The sequence below is a fragment of the Macaca nemestrina genome, chromosome 18 (genome assembly GCF_043159975.1).
Source record: "Macaca nemestrina isolate mMacNem1 chromosome 18, mMacNem.hap1, whole genome shotgun sequence".
NCBI classification, from domain to species: domain Eukaryota; kingdom Metazoa; phylum Chordata; class Mammalia; order Primates; family Cercopithecidae; genus Macaca; species Macaca nemestrina.
This window is the reverse complement of record NC_092142.1, coordinates 12461592-12484594: the sequence shown is the minus strand read 5'-3', so window position 1 is coordinate 12484594 and position 23003 is coordinate 12461592. Positions and strand designations below refer to the sequence as shown.

At 48.9% G+C, this 23003-nt stretch overlaps 2 protein-coding genes across 7 annotated transcripts in view; one reads left to right on the top strand and one right to left on the bottom strand.

Annotated features, from left to right (window-relative positions):
- Positions 1-23003, bottom strand: part of LOC105467916 (sorting nexin 29) — a 590024-nt gene that overhangs the window by 468003 nt on the left and 99018 nt on the right. The gene's annotated exons all lie outside the window — the stretch shown is intronic.
- LOC139359946 (putative uncharacterized protein FLJ32790) lies at positions 9770-17915 on the top strand. Its single transcript, XM_071085156.1, is given in 5 exon segments — positions 9770-9962; positions 15366-15424; positions 15763-15941; positions 17457-17582; positions 17584-17915. Coding segments are annotated over 5 exon segments (840 nt in total). The 3' UTR covers positions 17867-17915.

Genomic DNA, 23003 nt, shown 5'->3' with positions numbered 1-23003 from the left:
GAGTGAAACAAGGAAGGAGGGAGGGAGGGAGGGAGGGAGGAAGGAGGGAGGGAGGCAGGGAGGGAAGGGAGGCAGGAAGGAGGGAAGGAAATTAGACTCTTAGCACAGTCCGGCCTCATTTTGGGTTAACTGTGACCCTCACCATGAAGAAACAGCTCACGGTGTTGCCTCATGCTCTGAAGACTGAGGCTGACTTTACTGGAATTCCAAATTAAGCCTTAATCTCCTTCCTATGCGGATAAGCAGGGACCCAGCAGAAAGAAGCACTAATAAAACCCAAGCAGATCTGCATTTGGAGCCAATGCTTTGAATCACACCGCCATTCCCAGCAGACATTCAGACCCAGCCCTAGAAGGCAAGTCTTTGGCATTCATTCCAGTTCCCTTTATTCAGTACAATTTGTCTTGTGGATCTTATCTCTGGAAAGCAAAGAAAGCTCTGCATGCAATGCACAACAATAAAGACATGGGTTGCCAACTATTTTTAACAAAGATTTGCACAGATAAACATAACAAGTTTCCAGTATTCACAGTGATGGGTGCACCCACTATTTAACGAACCTTCCAACTACACTTTATAAAGATAATGGCCCCAACCCAAAGCTAATCCTGGAATGATCCTGGAGATCTGGAGAACTTGAAGGTCAAAGAAAAAGTGGCAACAAGTTTTTTAGTTTTGGGGTTTTTTGTTTGTTTGTTTGTTGTTTTTGAGATGGAATCTCACTCTGTCACCCAGGCTGGAGTGCAGTGGTGCAATCTCGGCTCACTGCAATCTTCACCTCCTGGATTCAAGCAATTCTCCTGCCTCAGCCTCCTGTGTAGCTGGGATTACAGGTGTGTGCCACGACGCCTGGCTAATTTGTGTATTTTTAGTGGAGATAGGGTTTCACCATGTTGGCCAGGCTGGTCTCGATCACCTGACCTCAGGTGATCTGCCCGCCTCGGCCTCCCCAAGTGCTGGGATTACAGGCATGATTCACCACACCTGGCCACAAGAAGTTTTTTTTAAAAGTACTGGCCTCAAAGAACCATAGCCTGGGTGATCTCTGCGCCTAATTTTCCTTGAGGAGATTCTCCTGGCAGCTCAGTACCCACAAGCATCCAACTATGCCTTAATTTTCAAACAAAGCACACAACTACCAGATGGTGTGGGGTCAAGTGGTAGCCACCATTTCAAGGAAACAAACTGATTTTTTCTGCTGCCTCATCTGGAATGAGGGCTTCCAATTCCAGGAAACTGAAGCAAATATAGGTCATTTTTGCAAGTGTAGTTCATCTTTTTTAGCAGTGAATTCTAGAAGGGTTCTAATCACACAATCAGGGCTCTAGAAATGAAGAATAAATTGATGATCACAATAACATCACAGAAGGATGATAAGGGAGACAAGGGAACATTAAGAAGACACTTGCCTTGTTTTTGTCTTGTAAAGTTGTTTAAGTTCCTTGTAGAGTCTGGATGGATAGATTGCAAAAATTCTCTCCCATTCTGTAGGTCACCTGTTCACTCTGATGATAGTTCATTTTGCTGTGCAGAAGCTCTTAGTTTAATTAGATCCCATTTGTCAATTTTGACTTTTGTTGCCACTGCTTTTGGTATTTTAGTCATGAAGTCTTTGCCCATGCCTATGTCCTGAATGGTATTACCTAGGTTTTATTCCAGAATGTTTATGGTTTTAGATCTTACGTTTAAGTCTTTAATCCATCTTCAGTTAATTTTTGTATAAGGTGTAAGGAAGGGGTCCAGTTTCAGTTTTCTGCATATGGCTAGCCAGTTTTCCTAACACTATTTATTCAATAGGGAATCCTTTCCGCATTGCTTGTTTTTGTCAGGTTTGTCAAAGATCAGATGGTTGTAGATGTGTAGCATTATTTCTGAGGCCTCTGTTCTGTTCCATTGGTCTATATATCTGTTCTGGTATCAGTACCATGCTATTTTGGTTACTATAGCCTCGTAGTATAGTTTGAAGTCAGATAACATGATGCTTCCAGCTTTGTTCTTTTTGCTTAGGATTCGCTTGGCTATATGGGCTCTTTTTTGGTTCCATATGAAATTTAAAGCAGTTTTTTCTAATTCTGTGAAGAAAGTGAATGGTAGCTTGATGGGAATAGCATTGAATCTATAAATTACTTTGGGCAGTATGGCCATTTTTACAGTATTGATTCTACCTACGCATGAGCATGGAATGTTTTTCCATTTGTTTGTGTCTTCTCTTATTTCTTTGAGCAGTGGTTTGTAGTTCCCCATGAAAATGTCCTTCACATCCCTTGTAAGTTGTATTCCTAGGTATTTTATTCTATTTTATTGTGAATGGGAGGTTCACTCATGATTTGGCTCTCTATTATGGGTGTATAGGAATGTCTGTGATTTTTGCACATTGATTTTGTATCCAGAGACTTCGCTGAAGGTGCTTATCAGCTTAAGGAGATCTTTGGCTGAGACAATGGGGTTTTAAACATACAATCATGTCATCTGCAAACAGAGACAATTTGACTTCCACTCTTACTATCTGAATACCCTTTCTTTCTTTCTTTTGCCGGATTGCCCTGGCCAGAACTTCCAATACTATGTTGAATGGGAGTGTGAGAGAGGGCGTCCTTGTTGTGTGCCAGTTTTCAGAGGGAATGCTTCCAGCTTTTGACAAACAACCCTGTCAAAAAGTGGGCGAAGGATATGAATGGACACTTCTCAAAACTAGACATTTATGCAGCCAACAAACATATGAAAAAAAGCCGCCATTAAAGAAATGCAAATCAAAACCACAATGAGATACCATCTCACGCCAGTTAGAATGGCGAATATTAAAGAGTCAGGAAACAACAGGTGCTGGAGAGGATGTGGAGAAATAGGAACACTTTTACACTGTTGGTGAGAGTGTAAATTAGTTCAACCGTTGTGGAAGACAGTGTGGTGATTCCTCAAGGATCTAGAACCAGAAATACCATTTGACCCAGCAATCCCATTACTGGGTATATACCCAAAGGATTATAAGTCATCCTGCTATAAAGACACATGCACATGTATGTTTATTGCAGCACTGTTCACAATAGCAAAGACTTGGAACCAACCCAAATGCCCATCAATGATAGACTGGATAAAGAAAATGTGGCACATATACACCATGGAATACTATGCAACCATAAAAAAGAATGAGTTCATGTCCTTTGCAGGGACATGGATGAGGCTGGAAACCATCATTCTCAGCAAACTAACACAAGAACAGAAAACCAAACACTACATGTTCTCACTCGTAAGTGGGAGTTGAACAATGAGAACACATGCAGGGGAGGCAAGGGGAACATCACACATCCAGGCCTGTCTGGGGGTAGGGAGCTAGGGGAGGGATAGCATTAGGACAAATACCTAATGCAGATGATGGGTTGATGGGTGCAGCAAAAAAAATGGCACGTGTATACTTATGTAACAAACCTGCACATTCTGCACATGTATCCCAGAACTTAAAGTATATTTTTTTAAAAAGAAAGACGGCACTTTCCTTTTTCATTATTACCAAGGGACAGCTGTGACTAAAACTACAGCTGCCAACATAAAATGATTAAAATTGGGGGTCAGGCCGGGCACAGTGATTCATGCCTGTAATCTCAGCACTCTGGGAGGCCAAGGCAGGCAGATCACTTGAGGTCAGGAGTTCAAGATCAGCCTGGCCAACATGGTGAAACCCCATCTCTAGTGAAAATACAAAAAGGAACCAGGCATGGTGGCGCATGCCCGTAATCCCAGCTACCCGGGAGGCTGAGGCAGGAAAATCACTTGAACCCGGGAGGCGGAGGTTGCAGTGAGCCAAGATCACACCACTGCACTCCAGCCTGGCCAACAGAGTGAGATGCTATCTCAAAAAAATTAAAAATAAAAATAAATAAGTAAAATTGGGGGTCAACCATTCAGGAGGAGGAAGAACAGAACGAGAAAGATGCTAAAGGTTCTGCAAGGCAAAAAAATAAATAAATAAATACAAGCGGGGGGGCCACAAAGGTACATTAGGCCACCCAGAAGAAAAAGAAAATAACACAGAGCCCTGAGAAAGGAGAGAACAAAACAGGCTGCTCCCTTCAGCCCAGCAGGATGCTCAGGACACGCACCCACAACCCCTACCTATTCCAGCAGGAAACTGGCAATGTCTAAAACATGGCAATTCAAGAAACGGTGGTAGAAAGTGTCCCGCCAATGCAGTAACAGCTGAAACACTGCAGAGGCACTCTTCATCCTGGGAATTGAGAAGAGATGAGCCAACGACAGGTGTTTTCACCATGGGCAGGTATTGTACTGATCGTTTCAATGTGGAGAAACCCCAAAGGTCATTCTCCTAATCAGAAAGTCCCCAGCCCTCCCCCAGGTGGCCAGCATCTGCTGCCTACACTGCGACCCCCACCTGCCACCTGCCCTCCCTGCTGTCCCCCAGTCCACCCAGGGGCCAGATGACTTGTCTAAGGCACAGGCCTCCCTGCATCACTCACTATCCTCTGCTGTAATGCCCCCAGCAGCACCCCCACTCACTCAGGATGAAAGCTGAGGCCACCCCACCCGCCCCATCCCCAACTTCTCTGCCTCATCTCCTCCTACCCCAGCCACACCCAGCGCCCCCTGGACCCAGGGCCTCTGTCCTGGCCATTCCCTCCACCAAGCACACTCTTCCCTCCACACCCCCACGATCTCTTCCTCACTTCATTCAGGCCCCTACTCAAAAGCCACGTTGTCAGAAGGCCTCTGCAGACAGCCCTGTCTGGGCACAGCAGCCCCCCCAGCATGCACCGCCCCTCCTCTTGTCCAGCTTTCCTTTACCGTAGAGGACAGAGCCCCACCCGACATGTCTCTTCTGCTTATGGACTCCTAGAGTAGCGGGTGTCAACCAAGGGCAGTTTTGCCCCCCTGGAGGACACTGAGGACTGTTCACAGACACTTGCCTGTCACAGCTGGTGGTGGTGCTACTGGCAGCTAGTGGGTAGAGGCCAGAGACCCCGCAAAATCTCCTACAACTCAGAGGACGGCAAAGGATGATCCAACCCAAAGGTCAACAGTGCCGTGGTGGACACCCTGCCTCGAGCCAGCACAGCGCCTGGCACACAGCAGGCCTTTGTAAACATTTGGTGAATGAATGACTGAAGGATGAAAAGCCAGAAGCTATTGGGCACGCGGTTTAAGAGGTGGGCTTTGAAGTCCCATGCTCTCCCACCAAGGACTCCCTGTGCTGGACAAGTTCCTACATCGCTGAGCCTTGATTCTGCTCATCAATGAGAGAGAGGTGATAACAGTGGCTGCCGCATGGGGTCGCTGCAAGGACTAGACGGGTGGGGGCATGGAAATCCACGTCTGGTACTGAGCACGGTGCCTGCACATTGATCAAGTACCACGCATCCCGGGTTCATCATGCCTAGCGCTCACTGGGGAGAGTGCCACTCCAGAGAGATGGATTTGCATATAGGGTCCTCGGATCCAGCTCCATCTCAGAGCCAGGCAGTCATGAGGGCACTGCACCACAGAGGGAGGTGGGCTAGCACCCCAGGGACACAGGCATGCAGAGGCATTCTGCCGTGTCCCTCAGTCCAGGGATCCACACTCCCCGAGTCAAAAGGGCACAGCAGGCTGATGCAAGTCCTGCCAGATGCTGGTGGAAGTCTGAATACAAAAGGGTAGAGGGCATGGTCAGAACTGGGCTTCCTTCTGGAGGCGGACAGGACTCCACCCTCATCGGGAGTCCAGGCCAGCAGAATGCCATGGGGGACCGAAGAGGCGAGGGCAGAACTGCCCTCAGACAGGCTGCATCTGCTCCTGTCTCTGGAGCCTCCCTGTTTAGGTCACTAAATACTGAGCTGCCAGCTGTCACCTAACTCCCCAGGAACCATGCGGCACCAACTCACCGGCCCTTCCTCCACACACCCAACTCCCCTACGAGCAACACAGCTCCATTCAACAACATGTGCCTCTTCCTTCCTTCAGGGGAAGAGGAGATGGGAGGTTTGAGAAGAATCAGGGAGAAGGGCGGTACAAGAAAACGGAACCAAGGGCCCTGGGTTTAGTGCTGAGCTGACCACCTCGAAGACTCAGACATCACTCTCTACCTACTTTATTTTAGCCAGTGTTCAGAGCAAACATGTGAAAGACAGGTAATTAGTCCCATTCTGCAGAAGAGAAAATAGAACCTCAGCAAAGACACCCAGCCACAGCCATGTATCTAACAACAGCCTGAAACCTAAATGTCTCTCTCCTCATGAAGTGCTCCGTGCTGGAGGGGAACCGCCAGTTCTGACTTCCCATCTTCTCATGAAGTAGGTCCCCACTCCCCACTTCCCACCCTCCCTCTCTCTGTGCCCTACTGTCTGCTCCCAGGAGGCAGGGAGTGACCGGGCCCACTCGGACCAGCCAGGAGGAGCTCCACCTCAGCTCAGCTCCTGTGGCTTCTCTCAGGGCCCACCCACCTGTTCACCCGCCCACAAGGTGTGCTCAGGAGCTGCCCCGAGGGAGTGTCTACCTCTGACTGTTAGACTCAGGGACGAAGTTTATGTAAGTCCACCTGCCCGCAGGCTCAAGCTCTGTTTTCCAACCAGCTTTACTGATGAGGAAGCTAGCCTCTTGATCTTCAAGTGTCTGTCTGTCTGGAGGAGGCCACGCCTAAGCTGTGTCTTAAAGGATGAATAAGCACGACCGAGGCAAAAGGGGAGGAGAGGGGAGGGTGTCCCAGCAGAAGGAAGTGCATGAAACTGAATCGTGCGCGCATGAAACTGACAGTGTGTACAGACACCTGGAAGCAGCTTGGTGCTGCTGAAATGCAACGTAATGGCCAATCAAAGGGCACGCGGTGGCCACTTCAAGTGGGAGCTCCAGTATGCCCAACCCCCTATTCAAATGGGCAGCAATGTTCTTCCAGAAGGTAAACTCCAAAGGTTAGAGTCCTGGGCGGGGAGCAAGGTGGCTGACATGCAAGTGGAAGAGAAATCCTTTACGGTGTCCCATGTGTACCTTTTGAGTTTTGTTCCATGTAAATATACACTTATGCAAACAAAACTTTAAATACGAATTTTTAACATTAATATTTAAGGTATAGGGCAGGAGGGAGAAGAGGAGGAGGAAAAGGAGTTGAAGGAGGGGTCAGGGGAAGGGTTGGAACTGCTGGGCTGCAACCAAAATGTAAGCACCCCTGCCACGTACGGAGCATGTCCTCTGGGCCCAGTGTGTGCAGGCGCTGCACACGGCGAGTGTTATTCACCTCCTTGTGGAAATAAGGAAACAAACGAAGTAAAGGACAAGGTCAGGACGTGAGCCCTTCACATGGGACTGCAGGAGCCTGGAGTGCTCTCCTCCAGGGCGGTGCAGCTCCCCCAGCTTTAATGAAGCAGCCCCGTCAGGCTACTCCTTCCCAATAAACTCACACCCCACTGCCTCCCTGCCACCCCCACCTTTCAACTTTACACACCGAGCTGTCCCAGCTCTGCCAGTGGCACAATTCAAACAAAGCTGACATTTCCAACAAGTCTGACCGCGTCTCATCCCCTGAGCAAGAGGCCCGTTTTGGATCAGCTCTAAATTGCATCAAACAGTTACATAAGCTGCTGCCTGGCCCAGCTGAGACAGCCGGCTAGAAACCTCCAGACCAAAAGTTGATCCCAGCTTAAAGTTCAGGGACAGCCCTTCCTGAAAGTCGGTAAACAAATTAAGAATCTGAGCTGTTAGGGAGGTCAGCAGGAATGCAGCAGACCTCAAATAAAATGGTCAAATGCTAAAAAGGACAAAAAAAAAAAAAATGTGTGGCCCAAACCAAGAGCACAGAAATGATACTGGGACCTTGTGAGCTCACTGCAGCCTGGATCATTAACCACAGGCAAGAGAGCTTGGCGAGGCAGGGAACAAACAGCCAGATGCGGGAAGTCAGCCTGAAATACAGCCCCCTCAAAATGCCCTGTGGCTTGGTGCAGGGTCTCCAGGTGAAGCTAAAACACATTCTTCCCAGGCTAAGAGCCTAGCCGTGCAGCCCAGCTCCATCAGCCACTGGCTGTGTGATGCCAGCTAAGCTTCCCTACTGCTAAGCACTCCCGTCTCCTCTGTGAAATGCGGATCACCGCAAGCTCTCACAGGATCGCAGACATGCGTGAGTTAATGGGTGACAAGGGCAGACTCAGTACTTGGCAGTACCATTATCATTGCTTCCTCAAGGGCTTCATAATGGTGACAACAGCCTATCAAGCCCATCCAGACGTCCTGCAGTGCTTAGTGCAGAACCAGGGGTGCAGCCCAGGAGATCACCGTCAGCCACCTTTGCACACTGCAGGGAGGTCCCCTCCTGGCCCAGCATCCCCATCTCTCCAAGACCTCCTGAAGGCCCCTGCACCCAGCCCTTAACCCTTCCCCCCTGTGGCCCTCTGCACCTCAGCCACCCTGTCCTTGCTACATTCATCCTGCTGTCATCGGTTCCTCCTTCCCCTCCTGGGAGCGAGAAATCCAGGGTCTATATGAGGGACCAGCACCCAGCACTGGTCTTTTTCCAGGTAAAGAGTTGGGAGCTGTATTGCATAACCTAAAACTTCCATTAGGAATTTCCCGCTTCACAGGAACTCATTCCCATGGGTGGATCGAGTGGGGATCGTTCAGTGCCACAGACAACAAAGAGGACATCACTCCCACATGACCCCACTGCCTCCCGTTTTGCCCCATCCAATCATCGATCACTTCTTTATTTTATTACCATCGTTACCTCCACTAGAACGCTCTGTAGGCAGAGCCCATGTGAGAAGAGCTAACATATATTGAGTGCTGACCACACTGTCAAAGCACTCTCTATGTATGAACTCATTTAGTCCTCACAACAGCCCATGGTGCTGGCACTCTTAGAATCCACATTTTAATGATGGGGAAATTTTAACGTGTGACACAGAACTTGTGCATGGCCAAGCTGGATCCCCACCTCTAGCTCCTCAGTACCTAGAACTGTGCCCAGCACATGAGAGATGCTTGGTAAATGTTTGGGGAATGAATAAACAGATGATAAAGAAGTGAGGCATGTCTAAATGTCATCAGGAACCTTCCAATTACTAAGACAGTAAGACAATCACTGAAGGGCTAGTACACAAAATTCGGTGGGAAGTTTCCCCTTTAAAGAAAGATGCCCAGCATGAGGGATCTGTGTTGGCCATGCCACCTAGGTTCACTCCTGGTGGTTAAGGGGCAGGGGGCTCAGACTGCAGCCAATTTAACGGTCACTGCCCCACCATCTCATCCTAAAATTTTATCATCGAGCCCTTAGCCGAGCAGGCGGCTGGCTGCGGGGCCTCGAATCTCTTTCTGATGTTACTACAGCACTCCTCAACTTCAATTCTGGAGCTGCCGAATGTTTGGAATTGTGTTGCTAGGCAACGAGCCAGAACGCCTCACTAGTATTGAGAGTCTCTTCCAATAATAGCCAACAGAAAAAGAAGGACCCACTCAACACAACCTATTGACAAGTGAGGATGTTTTTCTTGCCCTCTCTGCCCTGGCTCACGATCAAAAGCTATGACAAATCAAAAGGAAACAACTGGGCCGGCTGATCTGGGCCCACCTCACTCTACCACCTTTACTCCCCAGCCCCAAAAAAAGGGGCGAGAAGGCAACAATCGGGATTCAAAAGCTGAATACCCACAGCTAATCAATTACATCTCATGAAAAGCAAAGACACAGGGGAAATGTTTTCTGATTAGCTGCAAATTCCCTTTTAGAACAGGACCACAAAGTGGCTGGCAGTGCATGACTGTGCTATACTGATGGTGAACAGAAAGCTGCATGCATGCTTGATGCTTTTCAACTAGAAAAGACCATTGCTCTCACGACCACCACCACCCACTACCTCACCACTGAAAGGGGTACAGCGCTGGACATCAAAAATTCAGATAACCATCACCCGCAGCTGCAGAAGGAAAGCGGCAGAGAAAAGACCAGGGCGCCCCCTGGTGGCTCCCACGCGGCTCTTCCTGAAATTGGCAGGAATAAAGCCTGAGCCGCTTTCTTGCAACCTCCAGCTCCCAAATAACCATATATTCAAACGAAGTTAACTCAAGAGTAGAAACTTGGTTGTTAAAAAGGAGGCGAAGGGAGACAAGGCTGTTGTAAACACCAACAAATATCAACTGAATGAATTTTCAGTAAGCTCCAGTAAAGTAGTACCAGTGAGCTGGTACTTCCGCAGCAGTGACGGTACTTCCGCAGCTATGGAGTCAGAATCACGTATTCTGGTGCATTCCACAGGTGTGTATCCTTATGCATCTACAGCCTTCCTAAATCATCATCTTCACTTCAGGAGTGATGGCACAAAAAAGCTCCCAAACACACACACACATGCGCGCGCGCACACACGCAAACAAATGCTCCCTGGATCTGTCCTTTTCTTTAGGTTCATTTTTTCCTAAGTTTCATTCCTTGACCCATGCAGGAGGCAAGAGGTTTAAAAATATTTTAAAAGTCTAAGGCAAAATACGGTTCCTGGAAAACAGCCCTGCTGCTTCCTTCTGTCTCAGGGTTTCTCAAGCGAGCAGTACTGCCATTTGGGACTGGATAATGCTCTGTTGGGAGGAGCTATCCTGTCCACTACAGGACGTTCAGTAGCATCCCTGGGGTCTACTTACCAGATGCCAGAAGGACCCTCATCCCAGCTGTGACAACCAAATATGTCCCAGACATGGCTAAATGTCCCCAGGGGGTTGCAATTACCCCCCAGCTGAGAACCACCATCCTGTCTTCAGGCCTCACAGGAACAGTAGCCTGGTCTATGTCCTCTTAACCACAGGGAGGACTGAGGGGTAGATATCAGGTAAAGGGAACTTCAGGGCCTCTGCTGTAGGGATGGTTTCAGCAAGATGGAAAATCAGGTCAACCTATTTGCAGTTCAACAATAAGGCCCAGATGCTGTTTTCAGGAAGATGTGTCAGCAATGTACCCTTTGAGGGTGTTGATAATAATCACACCTACCAGCTATTCAGTCTTTAAGATGCCAGGTACTCTCTTGGATTTTTTTTTTTCCAATTTTTCTTATCAAGGTATAATTTTTATAGCGTATAACACTCTTCGATAGCTCAAGTGGTAATTTACATAGTGTATCTTCTGAGTATTTTCCATCTGTCAGTTCATTTAATCCTCACAACTGTGTCAGAGGGGTACTATGATAGCCCCATTTTATAGACGAGAACGCTGAGGCACAGTTAGCTTAAATAACTTGCCCAAGTTCCCACTGCTAATACATGTAGGGATGTGCATAAGAACACAGTCAGTCTAGCTGGTTTAACATCAGCAAGCAGAACAACAAAAACAAAATTAATGATACCACCATTGCCAGTGTTGCCCCAAACACTATGTGCAATTACCACCTACTAACTACCAGAAGTGTTTCATGTTTCTTACTTTTTTCTAAAGCCTGGAACACTCTAAAGGAGAGTCGTGAAAGCAAAGGAACTTCTCCCCAGGAAAATCCACATATGTGCACCAACACACAAGCACGATTCTTGCACCCAATTGCAAGAGGCATCTGAAATCTCTAAAACTATCTATGAGCCTCCAGTGAGGTTCCCAGATACAACATATCCTAGGCTGTGTGCTAGACACTTCATATAACTCCCAGGAATCCATCAAGGAGATAATATTACCACCATTTCAAGGACTGGGAAAATGAGTTCAGAGGAATTAAAGCATTGGCCCGGGGTCACATAGATCTTTTTCTTTAAGACATGGTCTCACTCTGTCACCCAGGGTGTGCTGCAATCAAGGCTCACTGTAACCTATAACTCCTGGGTTCAAGAGATCCTCCTGCCTCAACCTCCCAAGTAGCTGGGATTACAGGCACATGCCACCATGTCTAGCTTTTTCTTCTTCCTCCTCCTCCTCCTCCTCCTCCTCCTCCTCCTTCTTCTTCTTCTTCTTCTTTTGTAAAGAGAGGGGTCTCACTATGTTGCCCAGGCTGATTTTGAACTCCTGGCCTTAAGCAATCCTCCTGCCTTGTCTTCCTAAAGTGCTAGGATTACAGCCACGAGCCACTGCGCATAGCCACACAGCTCTTGAATTTCAGTGCTGTGGTCTGCCTGACCCCTGTGCTTTCCTCCCCAAAACATTGCCTCTCAGCTGGCCATGATCACTGACATCAGGGCTGTACAAAACTAAAGGACGTACAAAGTGCAGAAAGGATTTACATATCTAATATTCTAGTGGCTCTGATGATATACAGTGACAATGTAAGGGCTGCTGGCCACTCAGAATTAAAACCTGAAGGTGACGTTTGCCTTTCACAAAGAAGGTTGTTGATTCACCTCTACAAACTCCATGAGAGAGCATCTTAGCAAAACAGTCCACAGGGGTCTGGGCACCCACACAAATACCATCCTGCCTCTTTCCAGCCCAGTCATGCTTCCCACGTCGGCCAACACCTGGCCTTGGGTATAAAAAGTTATGGGCCAAATGTCCAAGCCAGTGTGTTTACTGATACTTGCTTGCCTGGCCAAAAGTCATTCAGTCACCTGAACTGACACCACATCTGTAAAGGAGACAGTAGACAACAGGGAAAGGAAGACACCTGTCTTTGGTATCAAAGAAACTAACAAGGTCAGGCAAGTCATTAGAAACTTCAGCCACGTGGCTCTTTAATCACTGCAAATAAGAATGTGGGTATCCTGGCTCCTTTCCCAGAACAGATGGGCAGCACCACAAAGAATCCTTGAGGGAAGCCTCCTCCACTTCACAGCTTGGGAAACCGAGGCACAGAGAGGTCAAGCGACCTACTACTCTCAGAGCCAGGATTAAAACCAAGTGTTCTCACTCACTGAAAGCAAAGAGCATGTCATGCATCACTCCACTACAGCCAGCTGCCCTACCTGACGCAGCAGGAAAAAAGGGGAAACTCCACTCCCTTGAACAACTCATATTACCAGGCCTTTACTGCATCCCCAGATAGAGACGCAATGGTGATTACAACAGACTGGAACCCGCCCTCAGATATCACCAGGCCTTTACTGCATCCCCAGATAGAGATGCAATGGTGATTACAACAGACTGCAGCCCGCCCTCAGAGAACTTGGTTTCAATTCATTCCTGCAGAATGCTCTTTTTTTTTTTTTTTTTTGAGACGGAGTCTCGCTGTGTCGCCCAGGCTGGAGTGCAGTGGCCGGATCTCAGCTCACTGCAAGCTCCGCCTCCCGGGTTTACGCCATTCTCCTGCCTCAGCCTCCGGAGTAGCTGGGACTACAGGCGCCTGCCACCTCGCCCGGCTAGTTTTTTTTTTTTTTGTATTTTTAGTAGAGACGGGGTTTCACGGTGTTAGCCAGGATGGTCTCGATCTCCTGACCTCGTGATCCGCCCGTCTCGGCCTCCCAAAGTGCTGGGATTACAGGCTTGAGCCACCGCGCCCGGCCTCAGAATGCTCTTTTAACTTTCCATGCTTGTTAGAACTAAAACAAATATTAGTTCCTTTGTTCCTTCGTTCCTTCCTTCCTTCTTTAAATGTTTCTTGAACAACTATTTGTCAGGCAGGATTTGGGGCACCAGGAAAATGGCAATAAACTAGCAGACAAAGTGTGTCTACTCAGGGAGCTTGTATCCCGGTGGAGGCTACAGGAAAGAAACTAAGGAGGGGAGAGAGGTTATAGAGGGCTCTGAAACCTGAAGTCAGCAGCCAGGGAAGTGCTGCACGTGGGGTGATGGGATGAAGTTGCCTGTGCTGGGCTCTTCCAGATGGACGGCCAGGGAAGGAGGGCCTCTTGCAGGAGCGCCTCCGCCCACTGGGGCTGCGATAACAAAACGCCACGGACCCAGTGCACTGTGAACAAAAGGGACTGATTTCTCACAGTTCTGGCGCTGAAGTCCGAGATCAAGGCACCTACAGATTTGGGATCTGGTGAGGGCCCTCTTCCTGGTTCACTGATGGTGCCTTCCTGTCGTGTCATCATCACATGGCAGAAAGGGCAGACAAGGTCTCTGGGGTCCCTTTTTTTTTTTTTTTTTTTTTTTTTGGAGACAGGATCTTGCTCTGTTGCCCAGGCTGGAGGGCAGTGGCACAATCTTGGCTCACTGCAGCCTCAACCTCCTGGGCTCACCTCAACCTTCCGAGTAGCTAGGACTACAGGCATGCACCAGCAAGTGTAATTTCTGTGTGCGTGTAGAGACAGGGTCTCTCTGTGCTACTCAGGCTGGTCTTGAGCTCTGGGATCAAGCAATCCTCCTGCCTCAGCCTCCCAAAGTGCTGGATTGCAGGCATGAGCCACCATACCTGACCTCTGGGGTCCCTTTTATAAGGGCACTAATCCCACTCATGTGGGCTCCAGCTTCACCACCTAATCAACTCCCACAGGCCCATCTCCTAACACCATCACACTGGGGGGTTAGGATTCCAACCTAGGAATTTTAGGGGCACACAAACATTCAGTCCATAGCAAAGGGGACGTCCTAAGAGACCCGGGTGCTTTTCTCTGAAGGTGGGGCATTACACAAGCTTGTGGGTCTCCAGGAACGTCAAGGAGAGAGAGGGGGTATGTACCCTGCCTCCACCACGCACTAGTAGTATGACCTTCAGCAAGGCCTCTCAGTTTCTTCAACTACAGAACAAGTCTAGCACTCCTATTTTACACAGATGCTATGAAGACTAAGCATTAGTAAAGGTAAAGCCTGGTTTGTGGTATGAAAAATGAATAAGGAGGCATTTGTATTATTATTCTTTTCCAGGCGCCTTTTTTTTTTTTTTTTTTTTTCTGAGACGAAGTCTCACTCTGTCGCCCAGGCTGAGTGCAATGGCGTGATCTCAGCTCACAGCAACCTCCGCTTCCTGGGTTCAGGTGATTTTCCTGCCTCAGCCCCCCAAGTAGCTGGGATTACAGGTATGCACCACCACACCTGGCTAATTTTTGTATTTTTAGTAGAGACAGGGTTTCACCATGTTGGCCAGGCTGGTCTTGAACTCCTGGCTTCAGGTGATTGATCCGCCTGCTTCAGCCTCCCAAAGTGCTGGGATTACAGGTATGAGCCTCCATACCCGGCCTTCCAGGCACTCTTTGAAGGAAAATCTGGAATTGCCCCAGAAATAGGAATGAACTTACTGATGGATTTGATATGTGAAGACTGGCAGAGGCCATCCGGAGAGAAACCAGGATGAAAATGGGAGACCAGGCAGCGTTCTAGGACTCAAACCCTAAACCCCGGGACTAAGGTTTGGAGCCGGCACTCGAACCCTTGGGGAGCTACCAAATGGGCTTAAATATTGGTCTCCAAGGGAGTCTCCAGATGTGACATCAGAAAGAACTGGCCTCCCTGGAGCGATGCCACTACCTACCATCAATAACCGCGTGAGGCGGCACGGGACATTTACCCCCATTCCCTCCCACTCTCCTCAGCCTGGTTCTCCGCATTCCCAGGCAAAGGCCTAACCCTGAAGAACTACAGCCCCACCGCTCACCACTGTAAAAGCTTCCAGGTAGCTGAGAAGGCTCCAGTCACAAAGGATGCCCGGCTCCACACTCAAGTCTAACGCTTTCCTGAGCTAGTGTGTTTGGTCCTCAGAACACCCCTGAGACACCAGTGAGAATGTCCTCATTTCACAAATGAGGACACGGGACCCAGAGAGTCTTTAAGGAAAAAAGAAAGAGAAATCTAGTTCTAGGAAGTCCTGGAGCTGAGGCTGGGAGCCAGGACTCTGACCCCCGGCTCCAGAACTCCCTGCTGGGGCACGTCTGTCCTGCCGCACCCAGCACAGGTCTAGGATTCACGGGTGTTAGGGCACCGTGCTTAAGGCAGTGACAGGACTGTCAGCAGCCTGAGAGTGTGGCCGCTAAGTCAACTCAGGACTCCATACCCCGAGGCACAGGGGAGCCCTCAGCATTGCCTGTGCAAGGGAGGGCCAAGGGAAGGAGCAGGGAAGGACGGAAGGAACGCACCGCTGAGTGTGCTCTGCATGGCAGGCAGGCTTCAGAGCCTGCTCTTTGCAAGAAGAAGTGAGTAAATCCTATTGCCACTGCTTCAAGTCCTCCACTGGCTTCCCAGTGCACGTGGGATAAAATCTACACAGGCCACCCTCTCCAGCATCCTCCAACTCACTCTCCCCCTCACTTCTGGCAGCACAATGCCAGCGGTACCACCTGCCACCAAAATGGGCCAAGCCCCCCATCCTGAGGCCTCAGCCCCGCTGTCATCTGAGAGAGCCCTTTCCCGAAACACGTCTTAAAACAGGGCACAGGCTTTGCCTTTCTAATCGTTGCTGCTTGTCTCCCCCACAGGTCTGGCAGCTTCCCAACGCAGGACCTTTGCTTCTTGTTCATGAATATATATGCCAAGAGCAGCAGCGTGGTGATCATATTATACTTTGAGCACTGGGCAGAAATAGTTGTAGGTTTTTTTCTATTTTGGTTTTTTTTTTTTTTTTTTTTGAGACGGTCTTGTACTGTCACCCAGGCTGCAGTGCAGGGGCATAATCATTACTCACTAAAGCCTCAACCTCCTAGGCTCGAGCAATCCTCCCATCTCAGCCTCCTGAGTAGCTGCGACTACAGGCAGATGCCAGGCGCCACCACCACACACATCAATTCTTTTTTTTTTTTTTTTTTTTTTTTGAGACAAAGTCTCACTCTGCCTTCCAGGCTGTAATGCAGTGGTGTGATCTTGGCTCACCGCAGCCTCTGCTTCCCAGGTTTAAGCGATTATCTACCTCAGTCCCCCAGTAGCTGGGACCACAGGTGCCCACCACTATGCCCAGCTAATTTTTGTTCTGTTACCAGAGATGGGGTTTTGCTATGTTGGCCAGGCTAGTCTCGAACTCCTGACCTCAACAGTAATCTGCCCGCCTCAGCCTCCCAAAGTGCTGGGATTATAGGTATGGGCCACCACACCTGGTCAAATTTTAGATTTTTTTATTTGTAGAGGAAGGGTCTTGCTATGTTGCCCAGGCTGGTCTTGAACTCCTGGATTCAAGCGATCCTACTGCCTCAGCCTCCCAAAGTGCTGGGATTACAGGCGTACAGTGCCGTAAATTGTGTTTGAATGGCAAAAGGGATTTAGCAAACAGTAAAAGAAAGAACAGAAGAAAAGAGAATAGAAAGAAAGACATTTCTCTTTTCTTCTTCAAAAAGAAGAGCACTCCTGTCAACACTCAAAACGCCATTCCTCTGCCACTTTCACACCACATGACCACAATGTCCTTATGCTCCCTGAGTCAAGCCTTCCCATATAAATGAGGGCTGGGGAGGGACAGCTAAAATTCTTTCTAAGTATAAGAACAAGTGGGAACAGAGTCTATGTCTGTCAAACAGCACAAGTCAGCACCCATGTCCTAAAAGCACCCTGCAGAGCTTACAAAGGACACCTGGCAATGTGGCACCTCCCCCTGGCAACATGGAAACACCCACCCAACACCCGCCCCTGCTCTGACCCCACAGAGCTGGTCCTGCTGCAGCCTTCTGCAGGTGCCGGATCAGCTGACCAGATCTGTTCCTGCCTCTCCTGTCTCTCTCTAGCTTTCTGCCTGGCCCAAACAGTGACACTGTGAGGCCTGCTGCAGAGATTGAGCTGGTGCCCTGCAGCCTCAGACACCCACGGCAGGACCTGTGTGGAAAGCACCCATCCTTCCCAGTCATGCAGCCTAGAGACACAAGCAAAGCCAGAACGAGGCAGGGCAGTGCTCATACCCCCTAAAGGACCATGGCCCCCAGCACGGGGTCTGGCCATGAGAGCCCACTGCCCAACAGCTCTTCCTCCCAAAGCATATTGCAGAGGCGGCGGCAGATCCACCAGCAGGAATCAGGTTGCCAGGTTAGCCTACTGAAGACAAAACACTGCTGCTTCCCAGCCATGTCAACCAGGAAGAAGAAGGAAAGAGGATACAGCTGGATATGGAAGCTGCAGCCCCAGATGTTTGTGTGTGTGACTCTGAGCACTGTATTTGGCCTCTGCCTCAATGACTTTCCCATCTGTACAATGGACCAGTAATGCCTGTACCTTCTGGGTTGCTGTAAAGCCCAGAATAACTTCAGAGAGGCATCTCACATAATGTCAGTCGCTTTACCATCTGATAAGTACTAATCATTATCATGACTGTTTAAGAGGCAGGTCTTGCTCTGTTGCCCAGGCTGGGGTGCAGTATCATGATCACTGCTCACTGCAGCCTCGAACTCCTGGGCTCAAGCAATCCTCCTGCCTCATTCTCCCAAGTAGCTGAGACCACAGACATGTGCCACCATGACCACCTAAGTTTTATTTATTTAGTTATTTATTTTAAGATAGAGTCTCGCTCTGTTGGCCAGGCTGGAGTGCAGTGGCACAATCTCAGCTCACTGCAACCTCCACCTCCTGGGTTCAAGCGATTCTCCTGCCTCAGCCTCCCAAGTAGCTAGGACTACCGGCACCCACCACCATGCCCGGCTAATTGTTTTTTGTATTGTTAGTAGAGATGGGTTTCACCATGTTGGCCAGGCTGGTCTCAAACTCTTGACCTCAGGTTATCTACCCACCTCAGCCTCCCAAAGTGCTGGGATTATAGGCATGAGCCACCGGCACCCAGCCAATTTTTATTTTTTGTAGAGACAGGATCTTGCTACATTGCCCATGTTGGTCTCAAACTCCTGGGCTCAAGCAATCCTCCAGCGTCAGCTTCCCAAAGTGCTGAGATTACAGACATGAGCCACTATGCCTGGCCCCGTAATCATTACCACCAAGAACGCCTCTCATTCCACACCCATGAACCACATTTGTCTATCAGTCTTAAGTATTATGATAGTTACCCTGCTTGTTATTAAAGCCTGCCAATAGCAGAGCTGAAATATCGCAGCCAAAGGCAGAGACACATGCTATTTCAGAAAGACGCAACTGCTCTCTGCTCTGCGTCTGTGTCAGCCTCCATTACTCTGGTTCACAATGTTTCTCTCTTACCCCCATCTTCCATTTGTACCCTCCCGGTCCCCCAGATTGGGACCCATGGGACTATCTAATCCAAAATTTTGTTGAAACATTGTTGCCACAAATTAGGTTTTTTTCAAATGACAAGAGTTAAATGAAACTAGTAAAAAGAAAAATTGTCTTCATTTTAAAATTTGGTGTTTGGCCAGGCATAGTAGCTCACGTCGTAACCCCAGCACTTTGAGAGGCTGAGGCGGGAGGATCATTTGAGCCCAGGAGCTCAAGACCAGCCTGGGCAACATAGCAAGACTCCCATCTCTACAAAATAAGCATTAAAACACAGCAGGGCAGGTGGCATGCACCGACAGTCCTAGCTACTTGGAAAGCTGACGCAGGAGGATCACTTAAGCCCAGTGAGCCAGGAATGCATCACTGCACTCCAGCCTGGGCAACAGATACCCTGCCTCCAAAAATAGTAATGATAAGCTTAAGGCTCTCAGACCTGGATGCCCACACATGACTAGTCCACTGCTGCTTGCCTGGCTGGGTGACAGTGGAACGTGTCCCCTTAGGTAATGTAGAATTGGCAAGAGTGTGAGCTTTGGAGTAAGAACACTTGGGTCCGTTGCCAGATTCACCACTGAGTATAGCCAGGCACCATGCTGGCATACAGTAGGTGTTCAGTAACTATCTGTTCTACTAGCCATGAGGTCTTAGGCAGGTACTTATCCTCCTAAGCCTCAATTTTCTTATACAAAGAGAGAGAATAATATAACCTACACCTCAGAAGGCTGCTGGGGATTCAACAAGAAAACATAAATAAAAATGCTTCAGCACAATACGTGGCATACAGTCGGTTCTGCCAGAATATACTGTGACTTTTACTAGCTTCTATTTTGATGGAAGATTATTATTCTAGTCAGAACTAGAAAAATAAACAGACACATTTTATTAGAGAAGTAGGGTGGGGGCCGGGCATGGTGGCTCACGCCTGTAACCCCACCACTTTGGGAGGCCGAGGCGGGAGGATCACCTGAAGTCAGGAGTTTGAGACCAGCCTGGCCAACAAGGCAAAATCCCATCTCTACTAGAAATATAAAAATTAGCCAGGCGTGGTGGCGCGTGCCTGTAATCCCAGCTACTCAGGAGGCTGAGGCAGGAGAATCACTTGAACCTGGGAGGCAGAGGTTGCAGTGAGCCGAGATTACACCAGGGCATTCCAGCCTGGGTGACAGAGCGAGACTGTCCAAAAGGTAAGGGAAGAAGAGTGGAGAAGGAATATGGGGTCTCCAAAAGCAAATCAAATGCCACTCTCCTCGGACCTGCTGTGTTCTTAACAAGCCAATCGCATTCCAGAAGTTTGCTTTGAGGGTTTGTCAGGAACTGGTGGTAAAAGCTGACAGAAGAGGAGGCAGAGAAGGAAAGCCACTGGCCATGCGGGTGACTTCAGACAAAGGGAAAAAGCCCAGAGGGGACAGAAGACACTCACTGCCCTGGGGATTTCTTCCTTTCTTTCTTTTTTTTGTCCAGACAGGGTCTAGCCCTGTCACCCAGGCTGGAGTGCACTGGTGTAATCACAGCTCACTGTAGCTTTGACCTCCTGGGCTCAAACAATCCTCCTGCCTCAACCTCCCAACTAGCTGGGAATACAGGTACGCACCACCACATCCAGGGTAATTTTTTTTTTAATTTTTTTATAGAGACAGAGTCTCACTATGTTGGCCTGGCTAGTCTCAAATTCCTGCCTTCAAGTGATCAAGGCCCACCTCGGCCTCCCAAAGCGCTGGGATTACAGGCGTGCGCCACTGCACCCGGCCTATTTATTGATTCTTAACTCTGATCCTGATGCTGTTCTAAGCACATCACAGTCATCTTCATGGCCGCCCATGAGATGGGTGTTGATCCCGTCACTCTGTCTTGATAAGGACATGGGTACGGAGAGGGTTGGGGCCACTGGGCTGGAACCTGCGCCCAGGCAGCTGAGCTTCTGAGTGTGCCCTCCCAGCCCTGAGGGCACATGGCCTCCCTAGAGCAACAGGCACAGCTGCAACTCCAACCCCAGGTACAGCTCCGTGTGCCCAAAACAAGAACTGGGAACCTACCAGCAGAAATGCAAGGCATCCCTGAGGCACAATTATGGGTGTTTTAGTTTGCTCCAAACTGTCTTTACTGCTTTGCTAAATAATTAACTTTTTCACTTTGGGAAGCCGAAGTGAGCGGATCACGAGGTCAGGAGTTCGAGACCAGCCTGGCCAACATGGTGAAACCCTGCCTCTACTAAAGTACAAAAATTAGCTGGGTGTCGTGGCGGGCGTCTGTAATCCCAGCTACTCAGGAGGCTGAGGCAGGAGAATAGCTTGAACCCGGGAGGAAGAGGTTTCAGTGACCCGAGATCGTGCCACTGCACTCCAGCCTAGGCGATAAGAGTGACACTCCATCTCAAAAAATAAATAAATAACGTTTTCATAACAGGCTTTTGTATTTTCTTAAGTACCAGAGGGCCTTGCAGAAGGAGAGCAATCATGTGGGTCTGGACACACCATCTTCTCTTTAGTAGTAAATAACCACAAGAATACAGTCCTTCTGAATGCCTCAGGACAAAACACCCTTTGCAATTTCAGAGACACCCGAGAGGGAAAGGTTGCTCGACAGAAGACTTCACAATTATCCCCAGGCACTGAGGATTAAATAACCTAGCTCTAGCTCAATTACAGTACAGAGGCAGCCACCTGCACGCATTATTACACGAAGCCAAGGAAGCCACTTGGGATGTGAGTGAAGCATTCGCTGCTTTGGGGGACAGAGCTGATGAGTTTCTTTGCCAAGCTCCTCTGGGGTTCGCAAGAGTCAAGTGACTGCTCTAGAGTAGAATCTCAGGTGCTTCACAGGCTGGGATGGGATGCTCAATCTGAACTGGGACGGCATTTGCGACACTCACTCCTGGGACAACTCATGCTATGGACTGAATTGCATCCCTTCCCAAATGGACACGTTGAAGCCCTAACTCCCAATCAGAGTTTATATGGAGACAAGGCCTTAATGAGGTAATTAAAGTGAATAAGGTCATAAGGGTGGGGCTCTGATCCCACAGGACCAGTGTCCTTATAAGATGAGAGAACGGACACCAGGAAGTGCCTGCAGAGGAAAAGTCACATAAGGACAGAGAGAGAAGCTGGCCGTCTGCAAGCCAAGGAGAGAGGCCTCACCAGAAATCAACCCTGCTGGCACCTTGATCTTGGTCTTTCAGCCTCCAGAACTGTGAGAAAATAAGTTTTTCAGGTTTTTTTGTTGTTGTTGTTCTTTTTTATTTTGTGGGGGGAGGGTTTTGAGACAGAGTCTTGCTCTGTCGCCCAGGCTGAGTGTAGTGGTACAATCTCAGCTCACTGCAGCCTTTGCCTCCCAGATTCAAGTGATTCTCCTGCCTCCGCCTCCCGAGTAAGTGGGATTACAGGCACCCACCACCATGCCCTGCTAATTTTTGGTATTTGTAGTAGAGACGGGGTTTCACCATGTTGGCCAGGCTGGTTTTGAACTCCTGACCTCAAGTGATACCCCCCCACCTCGGTCTCCCAAAGTGCTAGGATTACAGGCACGAGCCACCATGCCTGGCTGAGAAAATAAGTTCTTGTTGTTGAAGCCACCCTATCTGTGGCCCCTTGTTATGGTAGCCCAAGCAAACACCCCACACACCCAGATGGACCCACTCTTCTTACTCCTCTCGCACGTGACACAGGAGGTGATGGCAGGATGGGGGAGCGCAATTTAAAACCACCCTTTGCTCAAAATTTCTAGAATTCCTGATTCCTCATCTGTGCTGGATGACATCAAGGGTAGACAACAGCACTGTCCTTGAAGACTTCCTAAAGGTACAGGCACCGCAGAAAACCGAAGCCCCTTCCCCCCGCCACCCACACACAGTCCTAACCACAGACCACGTCTCTACCAAGTATCAAGGCTCAAATGCAGACATAGTGACATTTTTTTTCTTCAGAGATTCAAGGTGTAAGCTCTGGATATGTCCCAAACTTGCTCAAGATGCCAAATAAAAAAACAATTTAGTTTCTAAAAAATTGTCTGAGTCAAAACAAGAAAAACAATCTATGCCTCTGTCATTGGCCTAACTCGAGCGTGTTTAAGGGCATGTGTGTCACCAGTGAAAATGCACGGGC